Below are 22791 nucleotides of genomic sequence, written 5' to 3'. Positions count from 1 at the left end.
AATTTATTTCTTGCAATTTATTTGAAGTTGCTAAAATATAACCTGTTGAACTAACTAGGCCTACACAAATACAATCCCGTTTGACACAGATATGTATTTTTCCATTTAAATAGTAAACACACTGTTAAGAAATATAATTTACCTTAAAATGACTATTGTAATTACATTTTGAAAACCTAGGGCCTGCTTCTGATGTCAGCATTTTTATACACGCTTCCTGCAATGATCTGCAGCCCATAAAGCAGGGAGCTGTTCCCTTTGAATTCGAAGATGACCACCACTACATTAGGTATGGGATATTCCTGCCCTTTGGGTAGGTATTGCTGAGCTCTCTATACCAGAGCTGCTGATATGCCCCTTCCTCGGATGACACACTCAGTCCCGCCTACCGAGGAAATAAAACCATCACAGGAAGATCCTCCTCTTTTTCCCTCTCAAGACGGTATGGTAAGATCTCTGTGTTGAGCTGAGCGTGTTGATAGAAAACAGCTTCTCGAGTCGATTTGAATCGGTTGTATTTCCCTTGCGTTCATGCTGAAAGCTGGCTTGCCACTTTGCTGGAACCAACGACTTAAAAACAACTGAGTCCTTTTTGCCTTTCTCTCTTTCAGCGGCCTCCCCGCTTGCATGGTAGGCCGCTCTTTATATTTGTCTGTCGTATGTGAGCGACTGCCTGTGCAGTCATCCGCAAATTATTTTCTATTCTTCCTGAGAGTACAGGTGTCCTCCTCGGGGCTAGGCTTTGCCGTATCCCTGCTGTCAAGTGATCCTTCCAGCTGTCTGTCCTCCACGGGGCTAGGCCTTGCCGCATCCCCAATTTCGAGTAGACCCAGCCGGCCGCGCAGGCCCGCCCACCTCGGTGAGTCGGGCCTTGTAAACAAACGGTGTACTCTCTCCCTTAACTATCCTTCTACCGCCTTTTACAGTTTGCTTAAACTTGTTTACTGCGGTTTTGGCCCTGTGTCCCTGGTACATACTACGCGCTAACCAGGTGTGTGTGTTGACCACGCGGCTAGTGAGGGCACATTGCGTAGTGGCTTTCCTGGATCTGCGGTACGGTGGCGCACGCATAGCCCGTGATATATTTATCTCGGTGCACAGGTGCTTAATGTCAGCAGTAGTGCACAATAGCGCTGCATGGTACGCAGTGTACTTAGTGCCCTCAGTACTCGGTGTGCACGGTGCTCAGTATGCACCGTGCACATGGTGCACACATGCTAATACCTCTACCACTCTAGTGCAGTAATGCACGGTGCTGCACGGTACCCAGTGCGCATTGTGCGTGGGACACATGGTGCAAGCAGTGCATGCGGTGCTCGTTCCACTAGTTGTGTAAGCAATGCTCAACGTAGCGTATAGCTCACGGGGCTGCACAGTACCCAGTGAAAAACAGGATACTCGGTGCGCACTGGGCTCAGCATACACGGTGCACGCGGTGTACATAGTGCACGGTGCACATGTAAATTGGTACTACACTAGTGCTCCTACAGTACTGAACGGTACATGTTGTACGGTAAGTGAACACGGTACATGGCGCACAGTGAGCAGTGTTAATGCCCTTGCTGTAAAGCTAGTGAGTGTACACACTATGTTAGCACTTACCAATGTTCAAAGCAGTGCGAACAGTGCCTCAGTGCTAATGTACAAAGTCAGGCCCATGTCGGGGTCCCATCCCTGTATGGCCTGCAATCCAGCATCTCGCAGGAGGACAAGCACACCCTCTGCGTGCGGTGCTTGGGCGTCCCACATGCCACCATGGCCCTCAAGAGGGATGGGGCATGTAGTGTCTGTGAGGCTTTTCAGCCCCGACTGAAAGAGGTTTGTTTAGAGAGAGCCATGAGGGCTAGCTCCGCGTCCTCCAGTACCACCCCCTTGTCCACCCTCATGGGACATGCTGCAGCTTATCTGCAGGTCCCCTGGACACCAGCGGTAGAACCAAGCCAGTCTGTTTTCCGGACTCAGGCACTGGCTCCTCACCCTCAAAGGTTCCCAGATTTCCCAGACTGCATAGAGGAAGTACGCTCCTCCTGGGATCGCCTGGCTTAGGGTTCTAGCATACTAAAACAGACCGCACCGCTCGCCTCCTTGGAAGGTGTGGATGAGCTTGGCCTGGCGGGATTCCCACCAGTAGACTCCATCATCGCAGCCCTGGTTAAGGCCTCACCGGTGGGTGGTCTTGCTAGAGACCCGTTGTGCCAGAATCCTCAATGCAGGGTGACAGAGATGCATTTAAAACGAGCAGCAGAAGCACAGGCAACTCGCTTAACTAATACAGTGAACGTACTGACCTCATACTTGGACAGTGTAGTGCACGAGGCCCTACTCCCTGAGCCTGTGGCCACAGAGCTGCATCTCCTGTCCAGTGCGCTGCTACAGATCTCCGGTCTCCAAGGGCAAACCCTTGACTGGAGCCTAGCTAGCTTAATTGTGGCTCGTAGAAGGCTGTGGCTGTGCAAGCGAGCCATTCGTCTCATAGACCCCATCCCCCACGGACAGGGGTATTACTCGAGGTACTTTTTGGTACCCAAGAAAGATGCCAGCTTTCGCCCCATCTTAGACCTGAGGCTCCTAAATGGGTTCTTAAAGAAAAGTAGGGTCACATTGTCCAGTCTGTCTGGCCAGGCGACTGGCTCACCACCGTGGACTTACGGGACACATACTTTCATGTTCCCATTCGCCCAAAGCGCAGAAAGTATCTGCGCACCAACCCCGCTTTCCTCCCCAAGGTGATTACAGCCTTCCTGATTATCCAGTCTGTGGAACTGGAGTCTTTTCATCCACTTGTTTGCTTCAGCAGAGGATGAGAGATTGAATTTCATCTGCCCAGTGAGGGCACTGAGATGCTACGTGCTTAGAACAAGAGCTCTTCGCCTGTCCTGGGACACGGACCCTAAGACAGCCCCTCTCTAAGCAGCGTCTGTCACACTGGATTGTGGACACAGTCTCGACTGCTTATAATGGTGCTGGCCTGCCCCCACCTGGTAGGGTAGCCTCACACTCCACTAGAGGGTTGGCTACATCTTCAGCCCTTTTCAAAGGTGCCTCAATGTCTGACATTTGTACTGCGGCTAGCTGGGCTACAGCGCATACTTTCTCCAGGTTCTACTGTATTAATGTGGTAGACCCTGCCTTGCCTTCTGTAGGCACAAGGGTCCTTGAGGGTGTAAGTTCACACCGCTAACCTCTGGGTTAGACAGTGTTGTGCATCCCTCATATGCTGGCTTTTGTATACATTATCCCATACCTAATGTAGTGGTGGTCGTCTTCGAATTGAAACAGAACATTAGGTTACTTACCGTAACCCTGGTTTCCTGAAAGAGGAAACGGCCACCACCCACTTCGGTCACTCTGACGGGTTCAATGGAAAAAGAGGAGGATCTTCCTGTGAGTGATGGTTTTATTCCCAGGAAGGGGCCTTTTGGCAGCTCTGGTATAGAGAGCTCAGCAATACCTACCCGAAGGGCAGGAATATCCCATACCTAATGTAAGGGTGGTCGTCTTATCTTTCAGGGAACCAGGGTTATGGTAAGTAACCTAACAATACTGTAAGGGTTCTTTGATTTTTCTCAGCTCAGCTCAGAAAACTGGCAAGCTCTGCTCCAGCTACAGGCCACAGAGCAGGCTCCAGGTTTCTGGAGCTGGAGCATGGCCAACCCTACTTCACAGTCTCGCACCAGGGTCCAGTAAATCCTAGAGCCAGCACTTGAACTTTGACCAATCTTGAACAGGGATATAAAATCACATATTAGAAATGTTTAAGGATGTGAATGAAAATATTACATTTGGAACTGTACAGGAGCTGGGTGATTGATATCTGATGTCGATTATTTTGAAGGACTATATTTGGCCAGCCTTAATGTTTGATAGGAATGACCTTCAGCTGGTTAAAACATCTTGATATTACTATTTCTTTACTATGCTGTAGGCTGTATGTGGTTGTTTAAGATGCCATGGGTCTGTTTAATAGACTGAAACCTGAATCTGCACAGGTAAGAAAGTGTATCTGTGCTTCCATTTGTAGGTTCAGATGATTCCATTTATGATGTTGTGCATCTCATTGATAGCAGAGTTTTAAGAAAAAGTTGTAAATGTCCTTATGCTGTGGGCACTCTGCCAACAACATTTGTTTTGCAAACCAAATACCAATCCAGGTTTTCCTCTGTTACTTTTCACAGCTCTGGTTTTCCAAAAAGCAAAGAACTGAAAAGGCCATGTACGTTTGAAGTCTAGGAGATGACAGACAAAAGCAAATGCTTGTGCTGAAATAATCTGTGCCAGGCTATTGTACGCGAAAAGTGTTCAGATGATAGCCAGTATAAATCTATTATACCTTGTCAATTCAGCAAGGACGTGTTGATAAATAGACGCTTTAAATTAGCTGCCTGAGTTCATTGCCAATAGAGCGTTCAAACAGCACATGGAATCTCTTAATTCAAGTCTGATGGCTTGTTGTCACAGCCAATCTGATGCTGATCATGAAGCTCAAATTGCTGTACAGTTAGTGAGATGATAGAAAACTCGAATGCTATTAAATGTTATTGAAGATTGTCTTTTAGAGAGAATAAAGCCTGTTCAGATGAGACCTCACTGCAGTATTGAAACACCAGTCGCCTGCAAAGATACAACCTTGAATGAAGTGTAGTCTAATTTTTAATTGTGATTTCAGAACAACAGCTTCCTTTGCCAGCCTGGTGAGGCTGGCATTCTTTGTACGGTGAGTTGGTTGGTGATTCTTGATCTGAATTTCCTCCCCCCATTGTCTTACTAACCAGAGGGAAGGCATCTGAAAGCATGGAGTAACTACAGTCCACATTTTAATTTCATACTTGAATTTATACAGTAGCAGAAAAAAAAATGTAGAATGATTGAAACACCTACTTAATGTAGAAAAATGTAATATGCATTTTTTTTTGTATCTCTCTACAGAATCTCTAGCTATCACTTTCACAAATGTGAAGCTAGAACGGGGTATGTGGCAGGTACAAATTCAATAAAACACTCCAACAACAAGACACACACACACACAGCAGAAAACACAAATGAAAGCTCTGCTTTGAGAGTGAGAGAGAGAGAGAGAGAGAGAGAGAGAGAGAGAGAGAGAGAGAGAGAGAGAGAGAGAGAGAGAGAGAAAGAGAGTTTATTACTGGGATAATCAGTCACAGTCTGTGTAACAGCTTCAAAGTGTGTTTATTATTTGTGTGGCTGCCATCTTACAGTCTTTCATAACATCCAGGAACTTAAACCTAGTAAGTCCCAAAGTAATTACCCAACACTGACCACCTTATACTATATAATTCTTTATGAAATATAGTTAGACAAGAATATTTAGAGTTTGCATTTGAGAACCATCAGGATGTATTTATTTTTTGGTCTGCATTGAGATGCATATAATAATAACCATCAGTCTTGACAAACTAAAACATGTACTGCTAATTATGTACAGTATACAATGGAGCACATATCATTTTCTTGATAAATTAGCTTGCCTTAAATATTTTATTCATAAGACATGGGGCAATCTATTCAATTGTTCTAATCAATGACAGATGTAAGTACTGCTGATGTTTAAAAAATTAAAACAGGACTTTCTTTTAATTTTTTTTTTACATATTTTATAAGACTGGCATGCACTGATTGTACACAAAGGAGCTTGTATTAATTACACAGTATAACCAGTGGCAATGCTTTTCAGTAGAATAGATGCCAGGATGTTATGACAGGTACATTTATACAATGCAGAATTTTTAAATCAATTTTATTTATTTATTTATTTATTTTTTAGCACGTATTGATATTTCTGCTGCAAATCTATTGACTCAAAGGGTGATGTTAAAAAAAAAAAAACAATAACCAATAATATGTATTTTTAATTGTGATTTAGGAGTCAACACATTTATAATGCATACTAATATACCTGACTATGCCTAACATGTTGCACTTCCAAATTGCGTAAGTGCGGATCTTGCAGTTAGAATCTTATTTAAAAAAACTGAATTTGAATGATTAGTAGTTTATGCATTAATGCAATGACTTCAGGAGCTCAAATTGTGTATGAAAGAGGCGGCGAAGCACCTTTGGTTAAGGTAGATTGTGCTATAAATAAATGTTGTTTTTGTGTCAAACCAGTGCTTCACCTTACTGGTTTTTTTTTTTTTTTTTGGCTCACTCTGATAAGGCCAAGTCTCAGGCAGTAATCGTGCGTGCTGCGCTTTAAATAATTTACATAAAATACGCAATGCAAATATTTGTAAATAGCATGTTTACAAATTAATGATAACCATTAATAAACTAAAATAAACGAGGATAGATGGCGTCTCGCTTTGTTTCAATTTGGCAAATTTGTCAACACTACTCTGTTTTAAAGATCGCTCATCTCCAATACAATTATTCAGAGAAAGTGGATTCGTAACTAAATCTACTACGGTGTTTCCCTTGTCTGGTTAAATTAAAAAATATATAGAGAGAAAATTAAATTCTAAATATTGAAATGTATTATTTGTCTCAATAACAGTAGTCGAAATTCGGTGCTTACCTGGCATATTAACACGACGCCTCTGCTCACGAATGATTGGACAGCTGTCAGATCTTTCACTTTCTCATTGGCTACTCACTCACTTCATGCAGAATACCGTGAACAGCCTCTGTTTGCTTATGAATGGATAGCTTGTAAAACTTGGCACTTATTTGACTCTTCTATTGGTTAAACTTACTGTCAGTACCTGCAACTGAAGCGGACAGTTTTTATGTCCTACCTAGCTAATTTATGATTGAGCTACCGCTGAGACAATACAGATAGATATTCAATTGGTTGATTTTATGAAAGAGACCCATCAGGAAAACGTGTTTAAAGCTTTATTTATTTTCCCACGCTACTACCCGCCAGAAATGTGTTCATGACCCCTAATTTAGGAACAGCTGTCGCGGGCACGATGGCCTGGCTTCGTGGGCACCACTTTGAGGGCCACTGGTCTATAGCATGAGCACGCCAGTATAGCAGTAAAAATGTCATTCCTCCGGATGAGACGAAAATATCCTGACAGTCGGCTTAAAAGCACACAGAAGTTACTTGTAATTGAATAGTCAGTCAAATGTAATAATACTAGATTTTCACCTTTTTGTATAAAATATGTGTGCTGTGATGTTGATTCAGACAGCACCCTGATCCACTGCATGAATCCACAGGCTGTTTCAGTTCCGATTTTAACCACAAGGTCATAAGCCTCTGCGCCCAGTGAAAGGTGCTCCACACAGTGGAAGCGAAGCGGTTATACCGTTGGTAAACTGCAGCAGTCGAAGGTTATAAATTACCTCATCATGCGTTATGTTATAGTTCAGCAAGTGTAGCACAGGCATTAAAGTGGGGTGTTGCTATTTTTCCCACAGGCTTTAATGATTTTTTGTAATAAAATGTATCCTATCATGTATACCTGTGAGCATTTCCCTGCCAGTAAACTGTTTTATAGGGCACTGTAAGCTATCCTTCAAATACGTCTTCAGTTAAACCCAGCCATGGAAAAAAAATATAATACTGTCTGATTTTTTGCTCTTCTGTTTTTTTAATGTATTTTTCTTTAGGTGTTTGGACGAATGTATTTGCCTGGGTTGCTATGTTTTTTTTTTTTTTTTTTTTTTTATGTGAATTCGTGTAGAAAATGACTGTAGTTTACTGTATTATCTGTGTGGCTACTTCAAGATCTTTTTTTTTTTTTTTTTTTTTTTTGGTAAATGGTGGTTCGAACCTCATTTGGGTTTTGTTGTTGCTTTTTGTTCCCCTCAGTGGTCGCGCAGTTCAAGAGGAAAGATAAATACAATGTGAATAAAATGTGAATGGGCGATGTCAGCTTTGCCAGATGCTGCAAATTGATTTTGTTTATTACTCCAACCGCTGTCTGCATGTCTTTGTAAAATCTGCCATCTTGTGGATCTTTTCAGTCATTGCCCAAAAAAAGATTTAAAAAGTCAAGACTGGTTATCTTTAAACCCTTGTATTGAGTTGATACTCTATGGATAGTAGAAACATAGTTGACTAGATTTTGTTTTTTTTTCTGAGTGGTAAAAAGAAGAAAGAACAGGTTGATCCAGTATCTTTGGCTGAAAGAAACATGCAGCTGACCAGTGGAGTCTTAAAGTCCATGCTGTCTTTAAGATCATATTCCGTCTTAAAGGGTGCATAAGGACCTTTTTATTTTATTGTGTTACATGTTCCTATGTATTGCTACAACTGTTTACGTAAGGTGTGTGTATTGTTTTAAATATAATTTTTTTAATTTTTAAATTGCATTCCCTGACTCAAGATGGCTTCCCGTGTACCCGTATGGACCTCTCATAACTACATTTCCCATTATCCTCCTGCTTACATATGTAACTGAGATGGATTTACCAGTGAGCAGGAGGATAATGGGAAATGTAGTTAAGAGAGGAATCAGAAAATATATTGAGTTCTACTGTATGTGTTCTAAGTATGGTGTAGTGGTATGGGTGCATTCCTTAATTCTGGGCTGGATGTTCCCACATCAGTTTAAGAATAGTTTGTTGTATTGTTGACCTGCAACACTTAATAAAACAAAGCCGACGTTGTACACGGCAGACTGTCATTTTCAAGTACAATATTGAATATTATGCAAAACTATGCAAAGTTTCAGGCAGGAAACTCTAAATGCTCCTAAAAAGATGATCATGTGAACATTTTTCCAACCACCACTGAACTAAGCAGGTAATTCCCATGCTGTGAGTTTACCTCTCCCTCCCCAAAGTCCATATGCAGTGTTACGAGTCTATGTCAACTGTTTTCACTGCTTCTTCCTCCAAGAATCTGAATCATTACAAACAAACAAGTGTCTAGCACTGTATGTTTTTAGATTTAATTTAATACAATACAGTTAAGTGTTATAGCTAATATAGTAAGGATTATAGCCACTGCAGTTAAGTTTCAAAAGGGTTAAATGATAAATAAAAATGTATGCAGAAGGATTAAAATTCAAGATCACAAAGACTGTGTTTAAAAGTGTAAACATACTTATATTTGACCATTCTTCGAGTGACTGCTGACACATCCTTGGGGTTTTGAGATGCGAGGCATTATTCTCTGAAACTCCGCAAAGAGGGGACAAAGATTAGCTGTACACCCACTCCGGCACCTTTTCAAGACACACCTGTTCAGATAGCATCTGTAAACCTCACAACTCTTGACTATACTAAACGGCACCCAATTGTATCAGTACTGGCATCATCTTGTATTGCTCTGAACCTCTCCTCACTTTGCTGTATTCTACTACTGCTCTCAATCATAATTATGCTTTTTGAATCTTATACTTGATTTTACTCTTAAAGGTAACCGGATTCATGTTTTTTGCAATTGCTCTTATTCATTTATTGTATTTACTACATGCTCTTAATAGAATTTACTCGAATAAGCAAAGATTTTTACTATAAGTTCAACTGCTCTTAGTCGAAATCGCTCTCAAACGTAATTCGCTGTAATTTAGCATTTTCTCTAATTTGAATTTTCTCCTATTTACTACCGACTTTATTGTATTTTATAACTGCTCTTATCTGTAATGTGATATTTTGTAACTGTAAGTCACCAAAGGATTGTGGCATCTAGTGTTCAACAACCGTCTACTGCAAGCAGTAGATAAGGGTGAGCCTTGCAGTAAAACTTTAAGAACAAATGAAAACCTCTTATTCTGCACCTGCATTGCTCAGCCTCTCACTCAACAAAAACGGTTCTGAGCTCGGAGCATGATCGCACTCTATCTGTAATTCACAATGTATCTGTGAATGTTTAGGGAGTTCTATAGGCCTCGATATACTTACTGGATTGGCAGAAAGGGGTGATGTCTGATTGAGGAGGGCTTGAGTTTATTCATTTTCTTGTTTCTGTTTTTTTTTTTGTTTTTCGTTTTTATATAAGAACCTTTTGTTTGAGTGTCTAGATTATCACAGATCCCAGATACCTTCCCTGGGGCAGCTGTGCTGTGCAGACTGCAGTGTGTGCAGAGCATCGCAGCACCTGCCAGCTGGAGAGCTCTCGACCCCCCTCCCCCCCCACCAAGAGCCCCTGGCCACTGGCTCTGTCCTGAGCCAAATAAACTGCCAGCTTCAGAACGCACTGCTGCTGCTCTGAGGAACCTGTGTTGAAAATGTGGAGTAAACTAAAGAATTTGTGCACATCTAGAGGGGCAGTGCTGTGAATCTGTACAGAGGTTCATGATCCCTTTCTCTCAGCGCTATATAAATATGTACATAAGGCAAAGGCAATATGATACATAGTTTTTAGGTAGGCCGTAATTCCATGTACAGTAGAGATGTACACCTTTTTCATGTGTTAAGATAATATAAAGTATGTACACATAACATGACTGAAAGATGAATACATGAATATCAAGTCTTTTTTTATTTATTTTTTTTTTTTTTAAACGTAGTTATTTTGACTACAGGGCGCATGAAGTGAGCAAGACTATTGTCTCTAAGCACTATACACTATATGTAGCCATTGCGGTTTTATAACATAAGTTTTGGTCTTTCCTTGATCTGGTTTTAAAAGTCACTTCAATTGAATCAGTGATTGGGTTGGGTGCCAGGCTGCTGTTGCTATGTATCAAATGACTCTTTGTGACATTTGTTTATCCAAACTGTGCTTTATCAGTTTATTGCAGGACAACGCTACTTGGAATCCCAATAAAAGTGAATGGAACACAGTACCTCTTTTTCAGCTTCACCTGAAAGTGCAACCTTGTTTCTTCCTCTTAATGTCTTACTTTCTCAATAGCACATTTTAATAACACTTTATTTGGATAACCACAATGACATCACTGGATTTTGTAATTTAGAAATCTGGTGAAGTATTGTAAACACCTGTAGTTAGTCTAATAAACTGTATCAAATTTTGAGACTATCAATATTCAGGTAACAGCTGTGTAACACAAGCTATCCAAGACCAGGACATTTCTAATAGCTGCATCCTATTCATACTGTGTCCATGTGCACAATCTTTTATACTTCTACTTTTATTCTAAATCTATTGTACCAAAGTCATGATTCAATTATACTGATTTCTCCCACAATCTGTCCAACTCAAACATATACTTACACTACAAAAAAATCCATTACTAAAAAACTGGGCAGACAAATCTTTGATGGATTTTGCTATATTACAGACCAAAACAGATGTACGTTCTGTTTTCAATATGAACTACATTTTCTTTCAAAGCAAGCTGGGATTTATGACAAATGACACATATACTTGTGGAGGTTTAGTATTCAGTTCAATAGCCTCTGCAGCATTAATCTTTGTACTCTCAAAAGGAGGTACAGCAGATGGTTTAAAGGGAAAATTGTATTTGGCAAAACGTATGTTTTCAGAAAGATGTTTTTAAATAGCTGAGAGGACCTCTGACTCACAAGAACACAAATCCATAACGAGATAAACAGGGCTTAGCCAGTTTTGAAGTGTGGAGGTTAGCAAAGCAATACTGGTAATGTGTGTGTGTGTGTGGATGCAACTTTGGTGTAGAACATTGACACGGAAATATCAAAGGCTTGTGTTCTTGAGACTGCTGTGCTCTGTGCTGTTACCAGGACGCCCTGGTAAACAAGCCTTTGCTTATGAAGGCACTAGCCGATGACTTGTTTCTTGGAAGTATTACCTTGTGATTCTTACAAATCTTTGTTTTATAGTGCTATTCAATCCAGCTTCCAGACATAAAGAGGACAATTGCACCCTATACACTGTATATGCTTCTATTTCCTGGGGGAGGCCATAGCACTGTGAGGTATCTGCAAAACTACTAATGAAGTTGAACTACTAGATGGAGTGTACATCTAATATATATATATACATACACACACACACATATACATACAATTGTAGATCATGAAACTGCTTTATTTTCATTTCCCCAAAAAAGATCGAAGTTGCTTATTGTAGCAATCAATTTGACAAACTGAGGCTTTTGTGTCAGCAAGGGTCTTGCTCAAGCCTCAGAAACCTACATTATCATCTTCTGTACAGCATGGTCACCTTAACCATCAGCAACAGTTTATAAATAAAAAAAATGAGGAGAATGCAGCCTCTGTTTCATTTTTTTTTTTCTTAAAGCAAAAGAAGTTTTATTTTTATAATCAAAAAATCACTACAATACTTTCTATTCTTAAAAGCAAAGCAATCAGAGCTCAGACTAGAGCAGAAAAAAGAAAAACACAGCTGTCATATCACCTACTGCAAGACCAACAGCAGCACAGGTCCCATTGAGAGCAGGTCTGCTTGTAGCTCAGACCGGCTTGTTGTGTGGAGAGGTTTGGGGGTATTACAGGAATTCCCAAGACCTGAACCCCTCTCAGTGTCAGGTGTGGAGTAGGGTTTTCTTATACTACAATAGTACAATGAAGACACACATCTCTGAAATACAAAAAACAAACAGTTCACTGATGAAGGCACTACTGAAAAAGTCTGTTTTCTGTTTACTGTTTATTGTATATGGAAGTATCAAAAAAATCTGTTTGGTTGTGTGTCAGTGTCGTGTCGTCCCCACCCCCACCACCCCCCACTCAACAGCTGAACCAAGTCACAAAGTGCTCTAGATACCAAATAAAGATCCAGTGCCGACTGTCACAGGAGAAGCTCTCCTTATAGGGGAGGGGCCAACCTTATTGAATTCTAATAGCTTTTCAGTGTGAGCCTGTCCTCCACTGCCCCCTGGTGAACAGAACTAGGTATCTCTGTTCAATTTTGAGCTCAGCAAGCTTGTGAAAATTTTTTAACACAAGTTGGCCCAATAAAAACTTAGACAAAAAGAAACCTGGGTTCACAAAAGGCAAATTTATATTTCAGGGATGTAGGATTTGTGTACAGAAGATATATACAACTTACGTAGTTTTTGTGCTTATCTGTGTTTTGTCCTTGACTAAGGTGGGTTAAGTTAAATACAGTCAGTGTAATGCCTAAGCAAATCAAAATGAATGAGGGTTGTTTTTTTGTTTGTTTTTTTAAATTTATTGTATTTATTGGGGGTTAAAGCATATGTGTCCAATGAAGAAGCTTGCTGTACTTGGACACACTGTTGATATGGTGAAAAGGCTAAGTCAGCTGTACTGCTGACCCAATAAAGACACAGCAGGTAAACAGAACAGAATGTTGACACCACACATAAAATATTTACAGACACAACAACTGCAAGATAACTGTGCATAGAAAAGGGTCCCAGCTTCACATTTAGTTTTTTGCTCTGATTTTAAAAAGTAAGAAAATATATATTTAAAAAAAAAAAACACCTGTTAATTACAGTATCTGGATTGGAATGCTTATAAAAAAAATCTGCCAGCTTTCTTTTTTTCATATTGTATTTTAAAATGAAAAAGCAGTGGCATTTTAAAAGAACTGCCTCATGTCTCTATTATTATTATTATTATTATTATTATTATTATTATTATTATTATTATTATTATTATTATTATTATTAATAATAATAATAATAATAATAATAGCCACAGACATGTTCTCACTATTACTGGTTATTTACAATTTTGACAAAACGTGCCCCCTGATATGTATTTATTTATTTTAATATAGACTTCTAGAATTTGCTAAAATAAATAAACCCATGGCTTAAGATTTTTGTCACTCTATTTCTTGATATATATTTGCCTTTCTTATTAACATTTCTTAAAGCTGTGAAATGTGACATTGACTCGAGTTAAGAAGCAGAGGAAGCAGTCTTTTCTTAACCCTTTCAGCTACACTGAAGTCAATGTCTACGGCTGTGTACACACACACACACCAATGTCTCAGAGAACATAAAATGCCAGTACCCATGGCAACCACATCGACAAAAAGGCCACTTCTCCAACTCTAGAGCCTTGTGAAGAAGGTGAGGCACAGAGGGGCATCTGAAAAGCACAGAGGGACATCTGAAAAGCCACTGTGGAGTACGGGGGAGTCCTGACCAAATTGGGGTTCACATTAAACCCCTTTTTTAGAAAATCCGGTGTGAGAGTAAGAAGGAGTAAATACAATCCCATTTGGCTTAGCACCCCCAGATTGAACACTTGACTGGAAGCCCTGCTTCAACTGCATAAAAGGTTTTCATATATTAAAAAAAAATGATTCTGCAATTCTTCTGCACTCGTTCGCAATGGAATTTATTTAATATGGCTTGCACTTTGATAGGTCTGATTGAGAGCGAGTTGTCTTAATAAAAACACACAACTCCTAGTCCCGATGAGTTTTAAAAGAAGATTGTAGGGTTGTAAGTGAAATGCAGCATGTTTTGTCCAGATAAAAAAAATATATATACATCTGATAACATTTTGGCCTTTTTTTGTGGTTTCTTTCACATAATGCATATGGGAATCTTTTATTTTCTTTCACAGTGTAAACTCAAAGTCCATTTTAAGTCACGCTGGTAGAGAACTGAAGACAATACCAACTAATTTGTCAACTGGCACAACTGGTGAATCTGTTCTGGTCCTGAGGTGGCTGTTGTCCTTGTGGTTTTTAACATTGGGGAGGAGGGGACCACACAGCTAAGCTGTATATTTTAGGATGCCTATGCCAATATCTTATGCTAAGCACTTTAGGCACAGTATTGTTACTGAAAGTAAACCAAAGTCCAACAGGCCAATAGTTGACCTATTCTTAAGAGCAATAAATTAAGAGTTATTTTTATAGGCGACTGACCAGGCTTTTCTTGTTATATTTATTTTAGTAAAGAAATGTCCCTCTTTATGTGTCCAAAGGTTCTTGCTTTATCTGCACAGAGGCAAAGGAGGCAGAACTGACTTGAATAGCCAGAGGCGGGCACCTGGTCAGTTGTATTTGCTGAACCTCTTCTATCCCATGGGAGAGGCCCTGTGGGGCTGAATTGTGCTGCTTTGGTCTATGGTCAGGCTCCAACGCCATTTCCCCATTGACTTCCAGTTCTTCCACAGGAGTAAGGCCAACCGTAGGGCTTCTGCTCTGTTCACCCTCCGAATGTCCATTGAGCTCGGCTGCTGGTACTTGGCTGGTGTCCTGAGTTCCTGTGATGATGACGGTTCGGTAACTGAACTCCATCCCTGCTCCGTCTGCATATCCTTTCTTAGTTGCCCCATTATTGGAGTCAGCAGTGAGATTGCCGTTGACCAGGGATTGCAGGTACTGTGGGTTCAGGATCTCCTCTTTGATGTGGATGCCGTTCATCTCGCTGGGTTTGATGACGGTGGCGATGACTGTGCCAGGATGCTGTGCCACTACAGGCTGCCCACTGGCGTTGAGCGTGACCAGTCGGGTGATGCCGTTCAAGGAGCTGGACTGGGCCATGGTGTTGATCAGACCACCAGATGAGGAGGCAAGGCTGGTGACCAAGAGCTGCTGTTGTTGGTGGAGGTTCTCAGGAACACCACTGCCTGTGGAGGTTAATGCTGTCTGGAACACCATGTCTTTGAGCCCTGGGGTAGATGAGGGCACTGTGTGAAGGATCACCCTCTGTGTAGGAGAGGTTGCAGTGTCTCCATTGGCCAACACAGTGGTCAGAGGCACAGTCTGCAGAGTCACAGTCCCCCCACCTTGAGTTCCAGAGGTGAGCATCATAGGGTAGCTAGCTTGGGCTGATGCTGGCACATTGATGGCCCTGTAGAGGGAATGGGAGAGGTGAGAGGGGAAGGAATTAGTTATGTGGTAAAATCCATGGTGAAGCATGTTACAAAGAAAACTAACTGCAAAAAAATAATTATATATATATATATATATATATATATATATATATATATATATATATATATATATATATATATATCAAATATCATACAAATGTATGTGGTCTTGTGAAGTATCGTGTGACTAAAACTATATAAGCTGTGTGTGTGTGTATGTGTGTGCGCACAACTAGCTTTAAAATCGACACACGTTGGCTGCGAGGGATTCTTACCTGATTGTATGTGTTTGAGCTGGTGCAGGGACGGCTGCTCCCTGGTTTGGCTGCAGGACGTGTACAGCTTGCAGGAGCTGTTCCCCCGGCAGCCTCCCGCTCACCTCCTGAAACACCACCCCGGAGGTCTGCTCCTGTTTCACCGAGCGCATCAGGACCGGCTGCGGGGGGGTCCTTCCCTGGCTGGAACGAGTAGCCCCACGCTGCCCTCCCCTACCCCCCGGGGAGATGGAGTGGTTCGCCATGGGACTGGGAATGGAATCGCAGCCCTGGTTGTCCTCGTCATCGATTACTATCAGGTCCTTGGGCATCTCTTTGAATTGGTACACCAGTCTCTGGCCCTCCACTTTCGCTAGGATGCCACGCTGGTAATAATACCTTGAGGAGGAAAGATTTTACATGGATGAATTACAGCACATCAATATGTATTTGTTGGATAGAGAGCGACTTTCCATTTGGAATTACACTTAACACATACTGAGCCTTACTGCATTACAGAAACTGGGACAAGGGAACAATGTTTTCTTTAAAAGGGGCAGTCAGTCCAGCACTCACATGTGTTACTGGTATCAGTTAACTGTTAAATGTAGAGGAACTGACCTGAGGGCCCGGCCCATCGTTTCATAGTTCATATCGGGTTTATTTTTGTGCTTGCCCCAGAGTTTGGATACAGCTTTGGAATCCACCAGCTTGAATATGCCCTTTTCCCTCTGAGTCCACTTGATGTACTTGGGACATGTGTTCTTATCCTGAAGAAGTGCAAGGAGAAACTCCCACAGGTAGATTGTGTTCCCTATAGAAAAGAGAGCAACCAAGAAAATGAAGTCAGCCATTAAAAAAAGGAAACTTCACCTTTTTTATATACAAAACTCCACTATCAAGTGCAATTTATTTGATCTTGTAACCCTGTTGTCGAATGCAGTTTAAAAATAAATAAATAAATATATTTAAAAAAAAAAAAAAAAACGTTACTTGTTGCCTGCAAAACTGCCGCATGATTAGAACAAAAATACTTTTGCAACTGAAGCAACCAACTCGATATATTACACATAGCCTGCCATGCGTGGCAATACATATACAGGAGAGCACATGATTGTACTGTATGCCCTCCAGCCAGCAATCAATTATTTAAAAAAAAACATTGAACCAGCGCCTCATCAATTAAAATAGCCAGCGTTGAAACCTAGTGAATGAGCTGCTGCTAAAGTTCTCATTTTAAAAAGCCCTGCATACGTGCTTACGCCTGTGCGTTCTCTAAAACAGCCCCCCTGGATTGCTCTATGTACCTTTTCCATCCTTGCTTTTCTTCTTCAGAGGAAGGCTGGGAGCACTCACAGGGGAAGAGGGACGGACTGGTCTTGGTTTCCGAACTGGGATAGAAAGAAATCAATGAAGAACGGAGGAATTTCCACTTTTTAAGCCTCAATTTCAGTCAATATATGTAAACACATTAACATGCCGAATACAGTAGAGTACAAAATACTTCCCATAGATCCCTTAGGCATACACAGAATATATAATTATTCATGTCACCATACCAACCCTTACTTGACCAGTGTAACTGACATACAATCCATCATTTTACTTGAAGAATCTCACCAGCTTCAAAACAGACTATTTAAATGTGCTGTTTGAATAATTTCAATTAAATCTCAGTCAACACAGGCTTATTCAATCCATTCCAAAGCACTGAGCCTGGGTGTTCAGAGTAGAGGTAATACCAATTCATAGCTGGAAGTGAGTATTTGGATACAGTGCTGCTTAAGATTCAAAGCTGAAGTAATGCAGAGCAGCCATACTGTATGAAAGGGAAGCAGAGTGGTTAAGTGGCTGGAGTGGAGATGGTGCCTAATGAACAGAACTGGGAGGCAGAGCTGTCTCATGGCTAGTGCCCCACCAGCTACCTAGGTCAGTGTTACCAGGGGGCGGGGTGCCCTACCTTTCTTTTTCCTGTGAGGTTTACTGAGGCTCTTCTGTGGGATTTCATCCATGGACTCCTCCTCATCAAAGGACAAATCTACTCCATTGAAGCTGTTCTGGAGCTGCTCGGGTCGCAGTGACACGTAGGTGAGTTCACTGCCCAGCAGAGTGCCATAGCCGTGAACTGGAAAACACAAGCAGACCAATAAGAGAGCAGAGTTTCATTTCTGAAACATCTTGATTAACAAAGGGATTTAGAAAGCAGACTTGCAATGCAGAGTGCAATGCTTCACATAAACACCAGAACTGTGAAAATGTAATGGGAACCGTTGCACTTTCCCTTTTAAATCAGGATAGTCAACAATGGGGGGGGGGGCAGAAAGCAACTCACGCATGCGCTTCTCATCCAGGATGTTGTTGGGCGACTCCATGTTCAATAGTGCTTCTGCAGCCTCTATGGTTTCCATCGTCTCCTCGTTATCAGGGCAGGAGGACTCCACTGAAGATTAAAAACAGACAAGAGAGCCTCAGCAGGTGTGACCCGAGACAGACTTGAACTTAAGCCATCAAAGATGAGAGGCACGAGAAGAGAGAGAGAGCACCCTACTGCACCACTCAGTCCTCAAAGTCAAACCATTCCCATTAGTTCAAGGCAGTGAAGCCTCAATACATTTCGCATTTGGTTCTTCTATTACATGGGGTGTTTACCCTCCCCTGTTATGTCTCGCATTACATTCATCAAGCCTTAGTGTTCATAGAATTAAACTCCTGTGCCTTTAGTTTTGATTATTTGTAATCTCTTTCAAATCTGTCCCATCGTAAATGCCTGTTTTATGACAACACCCGCACAGTTATATTAAGTAAACACAAACCCATTCACATCAGCAAGGAGGCCTATCCATTCCCCTCGCATTGTATCCCTTATCTATTATCTCCTAGCGCTGCAGCAAATTGCTGTTTACTCTGTTAAACTTTACAAAAACACAGTCAGAAAGAGATTTCTGATCTCTGAATGGGAAAGGGAGATAAAAAAAAAAAAGGAGAACCACTGAAAGGAGACGGTGTTTGTTGTGATTCAAGACTACGTGATGCAAAGCTAGCAGGGTCTCTGAGACCTGGCTGTGAAGGCAGGACGTATTTCTGTGCAAGGCCGGTTACTTCATCACAAACAGACACAAGGATGTCAATTCAGGATGAAATTCATCTTTCTAAAGGACTGAGGGCAACAACTCGGCAAGAGATTACCCTAATTCTATCATGCTGATAATGGATGTGTATAGCTATTTATAAAGCTGTCTACACCATCTATCTGTGAATAACCCAAATAGACATGTGCAGATTTTGCATGCCCCTAAGGTCATTACATGTCTTTCTAGCAGATGTAACAGAATAGGATAATTAAATCTTGTGTTAAAATACTATGGGTTTGACAATTAGACTTTAAAGTCTGTTTCAAAGCTCTTTTCAAAATGTCCACTCTAGTGCACTGGGGTTTGAGATCTGTCCTCTAAATCAATGCAGAGCGATTAAAAAAAAAAAAACATAAACGAGTGCTCTGGCTTTTCTGTTCTGTACCACATCATACATCTTTATTGCTGTGTTGCCTGTTTATCCTTACAATATCAGTGCACTGGAGCGGACATTTTGAAATGAGCTTTGAAACAGACTTTACATTATTTAAAAACTTGACAGAATGTTAACAATGAAAAGAAAAATGACAGGTGTGTTATTTAAACAGTTGCAGAAACGTGTAACAAGGTGACTGAGGTGACTTAGGGGTTAGAGCTGGGAATTGAGGGACTGTCTGCTTTAGTTAGTGGACAGGAAGGCTGTAGACCTGTGGAATAGAACTGAGCCTCTGGTAAGCTACCCTGAGCCGACCCTACCTGAGAGTCCAATGTTCACACCAATGATCTGTTCTTCAGCGACATCCAGCGAGGTGTCTGCCATAATTCCATTGGAGACCTCGTCTGACTCCAGCCCTGAGTACACCTGCATGAGGTCAGCAGCAGGGATCTGCTCCACAATCACTGCCGGGAACACAGACGGGTCGTCAAGCTGCAGGAAACAAAGGCGGCATTTAAATACGTTAGTACACAATATGGGGGTTTCATTACTTATCTACATTCAAAGCTAAAAAATTACCAGTGTACAAGGACCTCCTAGCTCATAAAACCCTGTAGAGATTGAATTCCTGCCTTAAACCACCCGCAGACAAAAGGTCACCTAGTTGATAAATGACATCTTCAACCTAGTTCAGGATCCAAAACAGTGATTGTTACATCTTCAAATAAACAAACTAGAACCGTGACTACATACTTAATGTAAATTAGATTAATGGTTTCACACTGTGGACACCAGAATTCAGAAAACTACAACTTTGAGGTGATTGATAATGTGTTAAACCAGGGGTTCCCAAAGTGCGGCCCGCAAGGACGTTTGGTGGGGCCCACCAAAAGCCCACAATCAAAATTACTTCATTTTTACATTTTCTGAAAATTTTTGTAAATAATTGTGCATGTAATTTGGGGAAAATTAATAATACACAGCAATCAAAGTTCATAAAAATTCCCTAACATACATTTTTTACATGTTTTGGATCAAATCTGGACCCTCTCAAGCCAATTTTATTAACTAAGTTGTTATAGTCATTACATGTGCACTGTCCCTTTAAAAAAAACAAATAACGGCCTATAGTGCACAGTAGATTTGCCGTGCTGAAGGAAAAAGACATGGAACCTCCTAAGAAAAAAAAAGCGCTTCTATTTTTCATAAATTATTATTTTGTTGTCTCCTGTCGCTTTCCACGGGGGAAGATGCTCAAAGACTGTGATATCAAGACGTGAAGGTACCATCCAAATAACGTTAGATTACGTTATGCAGCTGAAGAAGCTATCTATGTAGCTAACATTGTGTAATGTTAACAGAGCGACTGCAAGAAACATTACGGTTCAGGATACAGGCACTTCTTCTGTTGCAGATTTCATTTTACTATTTTAAGAGCAAAACTGTATTCAGCTTCAACTACGTCGGGAAACTGTGTACAGCATTGTAGTTTTGGTGATCAACTTGGATCGTTTGTTAGAGAAAGTACTACTGTAGTAACAGTACCGGCTACAGTTTAAAATTGTTACAGTAACATTTCTTTTTTGTACAGTGTTTCTGAAGAAGACTACAGTTAGACTATAGTACAGTAGCTAGTCAAATGTTACGTAGCAATCGTATGTAATTGCATAAAAGCGCCAAAGTAATGGCAGATAATTTATGAATAATTAATGCTGCACTTTAAATAGAAATGTGTGATTATTTCACTGATTTCAGAAAGAAAACAATAAATAAAAACATCAAGGTAAAATACAGTAACGTCTGTGTTTTATTTCCACACATTTACTATGGAAATAGCTCTAAACGTCCACACCATGGGGCGATTTACATCATTTGTTTAATTCGATTTTTGCACATCTCAAACTATTTGTCTGGTCCCCAGAGGTTTGAATTAAGTGGAGTTCACTGTACATACATTCAACTCTTAGTGAAGTGGTCAGTTGTACAAGTCAAGATGCATTCTGCCTTACTACTGAAGAATAACCCACAAAATAGTTTAATTGGTTTAGTTTGAAGAGTACCTATTTCTGTATTATTCCCCCCCCCCCCCCCCCCCCCCCCCATCCCATGCAACCTCCGGAAACTGGCCCTCCATCACCAAAACTTTGAGAACCCCTGGGTTAAACAAATGGTAATAAATAATGCAAGTTTTCAAGCCGGTTAATAAATCAATGTGACCAGAAGGGGGCAGCACAGCCCCTCAAACAAAGTTCTCCAGGTCTTGATGAACTGTTGTACATGTACTAGGATTGATGTGTTCTATGTTTAAGTTGTACCCAAACAATTTTTCATCCCAACACATATAAAACCTGCGTTTATATAATTTCTAAAAGCTTCGTCAAATCATAAAGGTGTGTGCACTTAATTATGGTTTGTACATTTCTGCTATGCCATCAGAAACTTTTAAAATGAAAAAGTTAAATAAATGTGCTCTGAAAATTCTACTTGTCTGATGCTTAAAATCTGTTATGCCACATTTCATTTCTAGCAACCAAATAGAAACTATTCATGTCTCATTATTTATTAGTCCTACACACAGTATACATTGTGGATCTCTGATTAGATACTACTACCTTGAGGACTGGCTGAGAGGAAAGCTCATTACTAAGGTCTATTCAAAGGGGTCAGGCTGAATCACCTTATAAACCCAGCCCAGCCAATACAATCATTATTCATAAGCCAAGAAGCCGCCAATAATACAATGCATCAAACTCCACCTCTTTTATAAGAGAAAGAAGACAGCAGTGTAATGTAAGCAGCATCCATGAGTTGATGCAATTGATCTAAAAATATTAACATTGTTTTAAACAGTAATGGAAGGGGACTGAAAAGCAGCATCCATAGCAGTGAGTGCTAGTCTCTTTAGTGTATTTTTTGTCAAAGGGCAAGTTTGGATCTTTTTCATTAATTAAACAAAAACTGAATCTGTCACGGCAGTGAATTCGAGACGCAGCTCAAGTATGGCTGAAAAAACAGAGCTGCGCAGTGGCATGGGAGAGCTAGCTCACTGCTGCTGGGAGATGATACTTGACGTTGAGCAATACCACAGATTAACATCTCTCACAGCATTTGCATTTCTGAGTTCCCTGTCAGGGAAAATTCAGTTCCTCTACGTTCTTCCCCCTTCTGCTTGTTCAACAAACAGAGCTACTCAGTCTGCCATGCTGGCCGGTGGTTCCAATTAAATATTACAAAAGAGCCCTTTCAGATAATATAGGGAAATGAATGATAGGACTTGGCAAGCACAGTCCCTTAATGTTGTAAATCATTAGAAAGCGAGGAGGGAATGTTTGAAACCTGATTGCCTTGGAACTTCAGGGATGGTAGAATCGATTCTGCTTTCCTTTGTCAGGGATGAGAA

The 22791-nt window shown here is 40.9% G+C and overlaps 1 protein-coding gene across 6 annotated transcripts in view; it reads right to left on the bottom strand.

Annotated features, from left to right (window-relative positions):
* Positions 1–11861: 11861 nt before the first annotated feature.
* Positions 11862–22791, bottom strand: part of elf1 (E74-like ETS transcription factor 1) — a 54872-nt gene continuing 43942 nt past the window's right edge. For 4 of the 6 annotated variants that reach the window (XM_041255859.1, XM_041255856.1, XM_041255858.1 and 1 more), the window contains 7 exons: positions 19712–19883; positions 18217–18324; positions 17845–18009; positions 17192–17275; positions 16506–16698; positions 15906–16283; positions 11862–15608 (listed from right to left, as the gene is read on the bottom strand). In XM_041255859.1, coding sequence (XP_041111793.1) covers positions 14723–15608; positions 15906–16283; positions 16506–16698; positions 17192–17275; positions 17845–18009; positions 18217–18324; positions 19712–19883 — 1986 coding nt within the window. In that variant the 3' untranslated portion in view covers positions 11862–14722. The remainder of the gene's footprint in view (positions 15609–15905; positions 16284–16505; positions 16699–17191; positions 17276–17844; positions 18010–18216; positions 18325–19711; positions 19884–22791) is intronic. The other 2 variants (XR_005950632.1, XM_041255860.1) reach the window with 2 other exon arrangements.

This window comes from Polyodon spathula, chromosome 7 (assembly GCF_017654505.1).
Source record: "Polyodon spathula isolate WHYD16114869_AA chromosome 7, ASM1765450v1, whole genome shotgun sequence".
NCBI lineage: Eukaryota > Metazoa > Chordata > Actinopteri > Acipenseriformes > Polyodontidae > Polyodon > Polyodon spathula.
This window is presented reverse-complemented; position numbering and strand designations above follow the sequence as displayed.